Source organism: Lissotriton helveticus, chromosome 11 (genome assembly GCF_964261635.1).
Source record: "Lissotriton helveticus chromosome 11, aLisHel1.1, whole genome shotgun sequence".
In the NCBI taxonomy this organism is placed as follows: domain Eukaryota; kingdom Metazoa; phylum Chordata; class Amphibia; order Caudata; family Salamandridae; genus Lissotriton; species Lissotriton helveticus.
The window spans coordinates 128,997,894-129,011,105 of record NC_136072.1 but is presented as its reverse complement, the minus strand read 5'-3'; the positions used below and the strand labels follow the sequence as shown (position 1 = coordinate 129,011,105).

Sequence of the window (13,212 nt, the reverse complement as noted above, 5' to 3'; positions counted from 1 at the left end):
GATCCATGCAAGGTTACTGAAGTTTTTTCTAAAGCTGTAAGAGTTGAGGGTGGTAAGGTATGGAATTTTAGGAGAATCTCGTTGTGTAAAAGTTTAGTTACTGGTTTGTATGCGGATACTAAGTTGAATTCTACCTCACCTTCTACTAATGGTGGTTCCTCTTCCAAGCACAGTGTTTCTGTTGAACAAAATGAGGCGTCTTATTCTCCGTTACTTGACGCTTTCGAATGCGAAAATCAAAACGTGGATAGCTCTGCGCCTAATTGTGGTTTGGGCAATGATCAGTCTAGTTCTTTGCATGATGTAATTTCTTTTGATCAACCCACTGCCACGCATGATGAAATGTCTTTTGATGTTAATATTCCTGCACTGTTGCCTAATACTTCTAATGATTTTGTCCAAAGAAAGAGTGTACGAGCTAAACATACTCCTGTTAAACTGCGTGATTATTTTCATTGAGTTTTTTTTTTTTTTGTTGTTGTTTTTTTTAGGGGGAAGGTGTGTAGTATTCCACATTCTATGTTCTTATTAGAATTGTTATGTTCTTATTAGAATTGTTATGGTTTCTTCTTATCTAGACATTCTTAAGAATGTAATGAATGTTAAGTTCAGTTAAGCCTGTGTACCTGTTCATGGTGGTTGTTAAAGCTGTCTCCTGTAATAAACTCCTGACTACCATCTATCTGACTCTTCATAATTACAACACAATTGCATTGCAAATGCTTGTTACATTACTGCTGGCAATCCTGCACTGAGGTAATCACGGCTGGTAGTTGTGCACAGGGTGCCCACTAATGTAAGAAATTGAGGAATTACAGCTAGGTTCAGAAACTCCTGAATTACAGAAATGCTGACGAAAAACGACACGCAATCTCCACCTAACTTCACTTCTACATCAAACAGGTTTTATAGTATTCTTTAGCCATCATCACAAATAAAATGATCGCATTTCTCAAAATTAGCCGTCTCTGAGATAGGGAAAAACCTATGGCTTATAAGGTAATAATGAAATGCATACATAAAACAGACGACATCAACAGGTACAGGGGTACTACAAACATGAACCAACTAGACAACAAAAAATACTGTGGAAACCAAAGAAAAAACATTTTGGAAAACGCATAAATCAGTCACAAAACAAAAAACAATGCAGTTTTACTCTTTACTTGCCTTTCTGTATGGGGCAGATAAACAATGTCAAAGCAATACGCTGCAAACTCCCCTCCATAGACATGGGAGGCAATTAAATTAAATTAAATTAAAAGACTTGGTCCGTCTTCCAATCCATGCCTTTCAGAAATCGACTGGCAGTCAGACTTTCATTGTTTCTTCACGAGGGGCAGATGGACCAATTAAAATGGTTTTCAGTTTGATTGGCAGGCTCTATGGCATATGGGGCACCTCTGTAAAGCTCCCACCACAGGATGTACCGCCTAAGAATGCTACCGAGTACGGGCCGCCATTTTAGGCTTGGGTGCAGTTGAGCGCGTGGTGAGATTGTGCCCTGCTGCTTCGACCTGGGGTTGTGTTTAGCCAGTCACACAGCACCGCCGAGGGAGTGATTAAAGAAAATAGAGAAAATCAAATTAATTATCATTAACATCCCTCTGTCAGCGCAGAAGCAGCAAGAGCCGGTCCATAGCGCGGCAGAGACTCCGAGGTCTCGAAAGCTTAGCCACGCCAGGTAGGCTGCAGCTGGTGTGCTGTTTTGCAGGCACTGTCATTTATTGTTCATCATTGGCTTTACACAGGGGAATATATTATTGTTCCTAGCGTTTCCTGCCACCTGAGGCCCGGATATTTTCAGGATTGAAAGGTGTTATGTAAAAAAACGTTTACACCTTGTGTGCTAGAACTCTGTTACGTTTGCATACATGCCAACATTTTAGAACAGGTAAGTGTGACATGAACCGCCCCATGACTTCTGTTGAACTATAAGCAGTTTCAGGAAAGAAACATCTAACATGAATAATTTTTGCTGTGAAACCCGTGAGCCGTGTCTTGAACCTGGTTTATTGTCCTGTATATGTTTGTCGCCAAAGGGGAATCTTGGCGCTGAATAACAGATATTGCTACCCAGCTCAATAGTACTCATGTTATCGGCCTCAGAAAATGATGACAGGCCGAGTGGACTCGCCGGGATTCGAATCTGTGACCATGCGGTCGATCACAGGCCCCTGCAGTGTCTGCTTTAGTCCACTGATCCGCCACTCCCATTTTAAGTGTTTCTTCGCAATATTCCGTGTCCTGTCCACACTATGTGTCTCAAGCAGGCTGTCATCCCCTTTACCATGTCACCCCTCCCACGCCTTTGAAGAATTTGGTTTGAAATGTTAATTTTACGTTGTGCTGTTCAAAATGTTCCTTTTAAAAAAAAAATATTGTTTTCTTTATCTGCATACCGTTTCCGAATGACTTATGTAGTTGCCTAGCAAAGCTTTCCACGTTCCCTCCTTCAGGTACGGTGGAATGAAACGGGCCTTGCTGTTTGTCAAGAATCCTGGAGGTAACCTGTAATAATCCATGTACCCCGAACTGATTTCCGAAGGGCCAATGGATAATTTGCAACTCAACTAATACAAATATGAGAATCTCAAGTGCACGTGTAGGACGAGAGAAGCAGTGGTACTAAGTGCGCAAAGGTGACAGCAGTTAGTGCAAGGTCCCTCTAAATTTGCGTATGATGTGACATCATCACAGAAGTATCATCCATTGGCCATTAGTCCTCCGGTATCTTTCATTTGACTTGCAAGTAGCAACTTTCTTGGGTCAGGTATCAGTAAAACGATGACATTAATAACACTAATAAAATAACTGCATGTCTTTTAAAGTTCTGTTAAGTGGAAATACGTTGTGTTAGTCACAGTATGTGGAAAAGCGAGGTCCAGATGTGTCCAAAATTGTTGTCTTTATGCAAACGTTAACAAACTGTTTACAGGTTAGTTTCAGTGCTATGTATGTATGCTCTATTTGTACAGTGCAAACCTAGCCGAAAGGCAGCAGGATGCTGTATAGGGTCAAAGCCAGTCAACGTGTGATAGGAGGGGTAGGAAGTTTGTGAACTGTCACTGCATCACAGTATCGTGCTCTTAAATGCAGCTGTTTCCAAAATTGGAGGAGGGTTGAGGTTGTCTTGATGGATATGGGATATCGTTCCTGAACCTTGGTGTATAGAAGAAGGCCTTCTGCTTTCTTATTTTCTTTTCTTGCACTTTTATCTCCAATTTGAAGGTATTTTAGGTATCAGAGTGCTGAGAGCCACCAGTTGGAGAGCTTGTCATACGAGTAGATAGGGATGCTGGCTGTGGTGGCGCTGTGGGTGATGCCGACTGACAAGGGGAGTCCATGGAGGTCCTTCAGGGTGTGGGTAATGTAGTCATATTTGTTCGTGCCCTAATGAGATGTGTTATAGCATGTAAGCTGCCCTTAAACGGGTGCAATGAGTTACATTTCCAAAATGGTTTCCAGATAACTAGTGCAGGAAAAAATATGTGGCAGAAACTATTTTTGAGCAAGGAAGGTATGAAAGCATACAGGCTATTTGAAAATAGCTTGACTTCTATTAAAGGCATGACTCAAGTCACTGCAAAATAAAACATTAGGGTCTAGTGAGATAAACCTGGGTTCTAATACATTTGCCTTTGTTTGTAAGACTAATAAACATAGGTCAGTCCTAGGAGTGGAGCAATGGTGTGTTGTAAAAAAAAACGTATTTAGGGCTTTCAATGACAGTGATCATTAGCATCTTGTTTTACTTTTTAATTTAATTTTAGCCCAATCTTACATTGTTAAACCTGTACCAGTATGTACTGTCATGTATGCTAAAATGGTTCAATTGTATATGACCTGAGCCTTGGCTACAAGGACCCTAACCAATACTCCCTGCCTCGTTCCTCCTCAGCAGCCTCTAATAATAATTAGTATATATTTATGTGTTCTAATAATAATTAGTATATATTTATGTAGTTCCAGGGTGCGTTGTGTGCTTTTGTAAATAAGCATGATAAGATAACCGTTTTAAGATATATCTCCTGAATTTTACACTGCATGTATTTTTTTTTCCCCCTAGTTTTGCAGCACACTTGAAAAGCATGTCTGGGAAAGCTTTGCACCAATACATTCAAAGGCCTACGCCCAGTAATAGTCAACCTTTATTGCTAGATTAATTAAAACCATTACCAAGTGCATAGGGCTAGTGCAATAAGATCTGTCAATTGAAGAAGAAAAGTTCGGTAAGCAAAGTGCAAATGCAAAAAAAAGAATCATCAGTAAGTTTTAAAATGTGTACTTTAAAAAGAGAGTGTGGTTAGTTAAAACTAAGAGAGAAATTAAAAACGTACAGATACAGTTCAAATGTTCCAATGCACACAAACCAGTTTGTAAAAGCAATATGCTTGGATTTTTGTCCGGGGGACAGTTAAGTAGCTGTTGCCTTGTTTATGGTCCCCACGACTCCTTGGCGGTGTTCAAAGGCCTATGCACAGGATCATGGCATTGTGAGTCCCAAAGGAAGGGGGCCCTAGTGCAGATAAAGCAAACATTTGAAACACTATTCAAAGTAAAACCCATAAAAGTGTATTCAAAATTAGGAAGTATTGCAGAAGGTAAGAAGTAGTTAGTGTATAATGCAATTATGAGCGGTTTAACAGAAAATTAAAATATAATTCAGTAATGAACTAGCATAAATCAATTTATTTGTAAGTCAAGGAAAAGAGGTAAATTATTAGATAGTCTACCTTGGCGACTGTCTGTTCAAAGCAAAAGTCTGATTACAAAGTGATAACTCCAACAAGGGGAAGCTGGGTATGAAAGCGCGGAAAAGCTCTGGTACACATCCCAACAAAGGTACATTTTATAGTTTCAGAAAGTGAAAAAAACCTCACTCGACATAGCATGAAGTGGTATCATAGGACTGTACTAGCAAACATACATGACATAACCCAATCATCATCACAGAAAGTGTGCTAATATACCAAGATTCTTTAAGGACCGCCTAAATTATGAATAAATAATGATCCCACTTGCCCTACAAATAAAGGAAATGACGTTACACTCTTGAAGCAAATAACATAAGCTATTTAAATATTAATAGAAATACAGCTGTGGCAGCAGGCAGCAATAGCTTTGATTATTGAATCACGTCACAACATCTTGACATAGGCTTCCTTCTACGGCATACGGTAAGATACAGTACAAGGAAATAACACCAAGGTACAGTGCAAGGAAATAACACATGATTTAATTCCCATTTCAACTAATTTATGAAAATGAAAAATGCAGAAGAGGATAAAACTTGCACATAAGAAACTTGTTTGTGCTACCTTTAAAAGATAAATTTTCTTCAGCAGGCTGTGCAAACAGGCCATATGCCCAGTAAATTAATTTTGCGGCCTAGCTAGGCTGACTTGAACACACGCAAATATACGTTGTGATCAATAAAACACCCTGTCATACCCAAATGCAATTAAATTATTCTGCAAGCCTGGATCACTAACTGTCCCTTTGCTTAGGCCTCACAGTGCTGAACTACGGCTGCAAGGCCGAGGTGATGGAGGCCAGCCAGATGGACAGTTAAAAAAAAAAAAGTATAATTCTTAACGTCCTGGCCACCATTTTAATGTCTAAGCAGAAGAAAAATTTGACAAACGAGCAAAAGCAGGTATTTTTCTATGTTTTCTATTAGAGGATCAAAACGGACTTGCTTTTGGTTCACTATTGTCTGTAGCATAGTTAGCAAAACGATGCACTGAAATGATTACTACAGTAATTACCAGGGGCTGAAATTAATTCTAGATTTCCACTTTCAATCTTTTTTGGACCAGTGCAATGGGCATGCCCAGTGGTGGTCTTTGTAGCTCACCAGGCCATAGGATGCATTCTACACCACACTGAGGCCAGTCTTGCGTTGCTCGTGTTTAAGTTGAGAGTGGTTATATTACATGGCTGGACTATTTCAATCTGTATAGGACCAAGGTAAATTTGCATAAGGTTGGTCCTTGACAGCAGTAACCAAATGAGTAAAAAAAAACATGGGCTAGAATTTCCCCCAAGTAACTACCAGGGTATGAAATTTCAGACTTCTCCAGCCTTTGCTGTAATGAGAACCACTTCTGCTCAAGGAAAGTCCTGCCGATCCACTAGCATATTTTATCACTGTAAAATACTGACAACTTGTGTTAATATTATACCATGACCAGCTTAAGCCGGATGATCGGTAGTTACTACCAAAGCATTTCAGGCGAGGCTACAAATAAAAATGCCATGAAAACGTTCAGCAATATTAAATGCCTCCACATGAGTAATACATTCAAATCATCATATGCCTATGGCACAAAGGACATAATTGTAAATGCATTTATATAGCTCTCACTACCCCAGACGAGGCATCGAAGTGTGTTTTCTGCAAGACACATGCTACTCCAAAGCCCAAAAAGGATTAGTGGTGAATTAGTATTGTGAAATATTAAATTAATTTGATCTGTGGACTTGTGAGTTTATTTGGATTGAAAAAGGATAGTGGAGGGATAGAAGAGGGAAGGTTTTGAATTTAAACAGCGCATGCTACCCCTGATGAGGTTTGGAAGCACTTTTTGGCGGGTAGCACGCTACTCCGGAACCTAAACGGGATTAGTCGGGAGTTAGTATAGGGAAATAAAAAAATAATCTGAGCGGTGGACATGTTAGTCTGTTAGTTGGATTGAAAAGGATAGTGGAGGAATAGAAGAGGGAAGAGCCTAGAAAGAGTATTTTCTTTTCTTTTGGATCCATAGCAGTAGGAGGAGGATTGGGATGAGTAAAGGGGAGGTGGTGGGGGGAAGAGTCAGAGGGAAGGGTTTAGAAAGGCTTGTTTGGGAGATCTGAATAGTAAAAGAGGAATGAGAGCATGTAAGGAAGGGTTAAGGAGGCAACAGTCTAGAAAGGGTTATTTTGTGGATCATAGTAGTAGAATGGGGTAAGGTATGAGTCAGAGATTAGAGGTAGAGGATATATTGAGAGGTATAGGGTGATAAATAGGTTAGTGGAATGGAGATGCTGAATTAGAAGTAAAGTAATACTTATAAAGATACATAAGTACATGGAAGGTATATATGTACAAGTATGGTAATATATGTAGATTTACGTTGTTTTTAATAAAGTCAGACTTTCAAGTGTTGCTGTACTTTAAGTTGATTTATTTGTTTTTATATATTTTTTTGTAATTCAATAGTGAAGCAGTTGTAGATAAATAGTTATGAAAAAAGATTTACTTATTTATACAATCACCTCTACGCATGTTAAACAGAATAATATAACCATAAGTAATATGTACATTTGTTAAGCAGAACTAACGAATGTCTATATAGTTATAAACATTAATTATTATACAAATTTAGTTAAATCAATACACATATGTAGGTACACCTCTATAGTCCAAATAAAAGCTTATATAGAGGATATGCTGTATATTTACGTTTGAGTATGGTGGTTATGTGGGGAAGAGCCAACTCTTGAGTAGTCTTCTGAAGATAAGGTAGTTATCTGTGGATCTTATGTTTCGGGGTAAATAGTTCCATAGTTTGGCTGCTTGAACAGAGAAGGGTGTGCCACCTATGGGGTTTTTCTTGTACGGTGGGGATTTGAGGCGAGGTGCCAATCTAGAGCAGAGGTTCCTTTGTTGATTGTATGTGGTGATTTTATTCCTGATGAAGAGCAATCTTGTTCCATTTATCGCTTTGTTGGTGATACAAAGCAGCTTGAGTGTGGATCTTCAGGCAGCCGGTAACCAATGTAGGGCCTTCAGGGCAGGGCAGATGTGGGCTTGTGGATTTATATGTAAGAGTAGTCTGGCAGCAAAGTTCTGAATCTGTTGTAGTATTTTCATGGTTGTTAAAGATGATCCGTGATAGAGGCTATTGGCGTAATCAAGTTTAGACAGAGCAAGAGAGATCGTAGCCTGAACCTTGTGTGGAAATCTCAGGTGGGGAAAGATGTGTTGCAGAGTGTTTATAGTAACAAAGCTTGATCTTGCTAATATGCCACTTGGGCATTAATTGATATATTGGAGTCTGGTAATTCCAGGGTCTCTTACTTCCTTTGATGCTTCAGGCAGTGTTCCCAAATAGACAGGCCAGGCGGCGAGTGGGTCATAATTTTTCTGAACACCACATATGAGTATTTTTGTTTTGGAAGCATTCCGTTTGAGATGGCTCCATGTCATCCACGGCTCTGAAACAACTGAACATTTATGAGTTTCCAATGTCTTTGGGGTTTTCTAGTTTAACGAGTATTTGTGTCATCTGCATAGTTATAGCATGTGAGGTGAAATTGATTCATCAGTGCCGGTAATGACTTCATGTAAATGTTGAAAAGCATGGGTGAGATGAGGCAGCCTTGTAGGACCCCTGCTTTTTTGAAGTACGGTTTGGACGAGAAAGGAGGGGGGGAGATGGATGACATTAGTTATGTTTTGAAGGTCGGAAGTGATCCATTTGAGAGCAGTCCCCTCTATGCCGACTTTATTGACTCCTTGTATTAGAATGTCATGGTCAGTCGTGTCAAAGGCAGCTGAGAGGTCCAAGGGAAGTAGTGCAGCATCCCCGTTTCTGTCAGCTATGTTCTTAAGGTCATCCCAGATGGCAATGAGGGCAGATTCTAGGCCTCTTCCTGGATGGAATCCTGTTTGGAAGTTTGAAAGTATGAACTTATCTTCAATGAATTGTGACATCTGGGTGAATGCTGCTCTCTCTATCAGTTTCCCCAGGAAAGGTTAATTTGTAATCGGTCTGTAATCGTCGGGGTTAAGCGGGTCCAGGTTTGTTTTCTTTAGCAATGGACGCATGAATGTTTTTTTAGATCGTCTGGAAATATTCCTGTAATTAAGGAATTGTTCATGATTTATCTTACTGGTACAGCAGCAGAGGTAGTTAGCAGAATTTCTAGAAGGTTTGTTTTGTACACAGGTCTGAAAGCTGTTGGCAAGCCTGCCTGCTTTGGGCAGGGCCATAAATTCATTTTATGAAATTTGATGAGAGGAATGGAAAGACTGGGTTAGCGCACTCTATTAGTGTTGTTATTGGAAAAGCGTCGGTGCTGGTGGTTTGTTTGTTTTAAATAGGAGTCTAATGTTTCTGCTTTGGTCGTGTAATTATTTGCCAGTCTGTCTGAATTCTTGAGTAATGGGTTGAGCTCCTTCTAAGCAATTTGGTTTACAAAATTCAGTGAAAATTGTATAGATTTCTTTATTTGCATATTTAGCATTTTGAATTCAGTCTGAATAGTATTTTTTCTTAGCCCTTTTGATTGCTGACTTGTATATTCTGTTAAGTTTCTGTACGCGAAGTGTGTCTTGATTGGGGTTTGTGTGGAGCCAGGTATATTGTAGCTTTCTAATTTGCTATTTAATTTCTTTTAGCACTGTATTTCTCCAAGGTGCCTGGTTTCTTTTGTTCTGTTGTGTTCTTTGTGGTATTAGGGTATCAAAAGCTTCCTGTTGCCACTCATAAAGGTTTTGAACAGAATGTATTGTGTCTACATCTATACTGGATTTTAGTTGTAATTCTCAGTGTTCAAAATTGAGTTTGTTCCATGGTTGATAGGTGGGTGCATGTAAGGTGTGTTGCTTTGTGTAGTTTCATGTTGAAAATCAAGCAAATGTTGGCCTGACCATGTGACTGGAGTCATTGTTTTAAAGGTAAGTAGTTCCGTATTTGCAAAAATTACATCTAGGATGTGTCCAGCGATTTGTGTGGGTTTGTGGACTATCTGATTTAGTTTAGTGCGTCTAGGCCAGTGATGATTGTGTTTGGATGGGGCATATTGGGTTTGTTAAACCAAATATTTTGGTCACCCAGAATGCATATGTTCGAGTGTAGTTTTATAAGGTTTGAAGCTGTGTCTACAAGTATGTCTGGGAATGTTGCATTGCTAGGTGGAGGTCTGTAAAGGAGTAGGAAATTACAGGAGGAAGATGTTGTAGAGTTGCATCTGGTGAAGAGGGCCTCACAACCTTGTATTGAGACGTCCTCGGCTTTAGTGATATTTAATGTTTGCTTGAATACAACAAGCCCACCTTCTCTTTTGCCTATACGATTTTGTGTGATAGTTTGATAGCCTAGAGGAACGGCTTCATGCAACACCAGAGCCATGTCCTCTCCCAACCATGATACAGTTATGAAGAGTAAGTCAGGTTATGTGTTAGTGAGAAGTTCGTAGATGTGATTGAACATTTACTAGTAGGCAGTTTAGAAAATCTGCTTTGGTGATGGTGTGACTTTATTTTGTAGAAGATTGAGCAGTATTTTGTGGGCTTGTAGCAGGTCTGTCCTTAGTGCTGGTATTAGCTGTATGATGATACCAAAACTGTAGCTGTTCTGTATCATATTCCTCATCTGGCAGGCTAAGAAGGCATTTTGATGGGTCTGCGTGTGTAGGTGGTGGAGATGGTGTGTGAGAGTGAGTTGATGAGCTGTGTTGTTTTTGTAGAGTTCCTTGTGCAGTAGACATGGAGATGTGAAGAGTGGCATGTTGCTTATTTTGTTTGCGTCTGTTTATGGTGCAAGGTGCATGAGTTAGGGGTGGTGGTGCAGCATGTGGGTCATGTTCTAAGGTTCTAAAGTGTCCAATAAATAGGAGGAGGTTAAAAGAGTTACTGCGTTGTATATGTGCTGGGTGTGGGGGAAGAGAGAAAGCTTGGCGATGGAGTTGTTTAGGGTGTGTATTTGTGCAGTCAGGAAGGTGAGTGTGTGTGTGTTTCTAGTTTGTGACAGCAAATATTATGAGGTGTTGTGAGTGTGAAATTTTGTTTTGCTGGTGTGTGTTATGTTTTGTTTTTGAGGAGCAGTGAGAGGAGGTGATGTATTTGTTTCCTGAGAAGAATTTGCATGTAAAGTATTGTTGGCGAGTGGAAGCTGCAAGGCACGGGGTGGTGATGTGTTTTGGAAAAGAGTGTACGTGGTGGGTGAGAGGGGATGAACAAGAGTTAAGAGTGTGTTAGATTTGATTGCTAAAAGAGGAATTGTGTGTGGTACATCAGAGTGTGAGGGTTGTGTGGTTGTGTTTTTGTGATAAAAAGAAGAGGATGTTGGTGGATGAATTGATGAAAGGCTGAGTATAGGTTTGTTGGTGACAGAAATGGGTCTTTTAGGAGTAATTAGAGCATGGAGAGTGTGTCTGGATGTTATATAGTTAAGTATGGTGTGGAATTGGGTTGTATTTTGTGATGAGTGGATTGGTTAGTGGTATAAGATAGAGTGGTGTTTTGTGTGTGAGTGAAGGTGCAAATGTGTGGTAGTTGGTGTAGAAGGGTGTAAAGGTGTGTTTTTTTAGGGTTTTGTAGTGGGTGTTGAGATATTGAAATGTGCGTAGGGTTTGTAGTAAGTAAGTAGAGTACATTTGCTGTGAATGTGTTAATCTGGTAATGTATGTGGATGGGGTAGAGTGGGCGCTGGTGAAGGAGAAAATGGGCAGCATCTGTGGCCCTAGACCTGAACAGGCCCAAACACGCACCTGCCCTTGGCCTCTCCACCCTTAGCCTCAGCGCCCGGGCTAAGGCACCCGGACCATAGAAGTATGTATTCCCAGCTCAGCTTGAATTATCATGCAGCCATCAACTTTAAATATGTTTTAGAATAGCAATATTTTGTCTTTGTCAGCATAATAGTTTTTGGTAATACACATATTTCCTATCATATACCTCTTTCCATTTTGGGCAAACACACTTAATTTTCCAGAAGAAAAATGTTTTCTGAAAACCAACATAAAAAAATATATCACATCAGCTTGTCGTTTCATAGAGTACTACTGTGTAAAATGGCCTCCTGTGCATATATTCCTTTTCAAATGTAATGATGTATGCTGCCATGAGCCAAATCGGAATGTAAGTGGCGCTTGAGCATTGCAGTGGCAGAGGATCATGGGCCATGGGTGTTCACCATAACACCACGGTTGCCTGTGTTATGCTAATAAAGCCCAACATTATACCAGGGCCATCATTGTGCCGAGACTGGACACCACAACATCCAGGATGCCCACAGTATATCAGGCATGGAGGACTGGTCACCATTCTGTCGGGGATGGCTAAAAGCATGCCAGGCAAGCTCAGTATGTCAATGATGGAAGCCTGTATAGCACAACTAGACCTAAATGCCCAAAACAGTCAAGGGAGACCATTATTATGCATTTGCCACTATTATTCCATGAACAGACACAATAGTGCCAGAGATAAAACCCTTGCAATGGTGGCCAGCATACACATTTAGCGGCCCTCGGCATTAGACGTAGCTTCCAGGCAACAAAACTGTTTGTTAATGACACAATGTCAAACAGAAACTCACATACATCTATACAAATGAGGCTCTTAATTTTCCCTGCTCTTAATTTATACCCTGCTCTTCTTAGCTCTTGGGCTGATCATGCACCCACCTAACATATTTTCACCCTCGGTCCTACAGTCCTAAATCATCCTCTAATTTGTCTTCCCTTCAACACCATTTCATATGCACTTCCTCTGCTAATGTCCACTCACGAAGATCACTTATCCATGCCGAAACCTCTGGTGCCCGCACCCCCATCCACACAATAGCGACTCTGCGCCTTGCTAGCACCAAAAGTAATTGCTGGAGTCTGTAAACTATCTTGCTTTGCTTTTTAGGTTCCCGTATTAATCCCAATATGCAATGGGTGGGTGTCAGTTGCACACAAGTATTCACGGTGCCCTTAGTCCACTCCACAACCTCGGTCCAGAAGCTACTGACCTCTGACTATTTAGCACTTTCTATGTGACACCTTGGACACGAGTTGGACCTATTGGGGGCCATGTGTATTTTCTCCGGGGTCATGTATGTGCAGTGCAAATAGTTGTAGTGAACTAACCGGAATCAGCCGTTACAGGAGATCGTGTGAGTGAGTGCGCCCACCGCCCTCCAGTCCTTATGCTCCAGTTGCGCCTCCAGGTCCACATTCCAAGTGGCGAATGCCCCAGGGGTGGGAGCACTGGTGTCCTCCCTCATGGCCCTATACAGTAGCGATATGGTGCGTTCAGCCGCCCCGCACGTAAGTAGGATGTCCAGTGTCTGCGTGAGCTGTGGGATTGTTGGATGCATGGGCTATATTTCTTTGAAGGTGGCCCATTGTAAGTATTGTCCCTGCTCCAATCATAAGTCGACACAGGCTTGTTCAAATGTAATGAAAATTTTGCCCGGGTACAGATCCACATGTACATCGCAGCCCCCCTCC

General features: G+C 40.7%; 1 protein-coding gene across 4 annotated transcripts in view; it reads left to right on the top strand.

The window, feature by feature from the left end:
* Positions 1-1,458: 1,458 nt before the first annotated feature.
* LOC144790635 (UDP-GalNAc:beta-1,3-N-acetylgalactosaminyltransferase 1-like) overlaps positions 1,459-13,212 on the top strand; it is a 112,303-nt gene continuing 100,549 nt past the window's right edge. The window contains exons 1-2 of one of the 4 annotated variants that reach the window (XM_078665365.1): positions 1,459-1,684; positions 3,232-3,367. In XM_078665365.1, the coding sequence (XP_078521491.1) occupies positions 3,346-3,367 (22 nt within the window). In that variant the 5' untranslated portion in view covers positions 1,459-1,684; positions 3,232-3,345. Of the gene's footprint in view, positions 1,685-2,459; positions 2,507-3,231; positions 3,368-13,212 lie in introns of those variants that run through there. The other 3 variants (XM_078665364.1, XM_078665366.1, XM_078665367.1) reach the window with 3 other exon arrangements.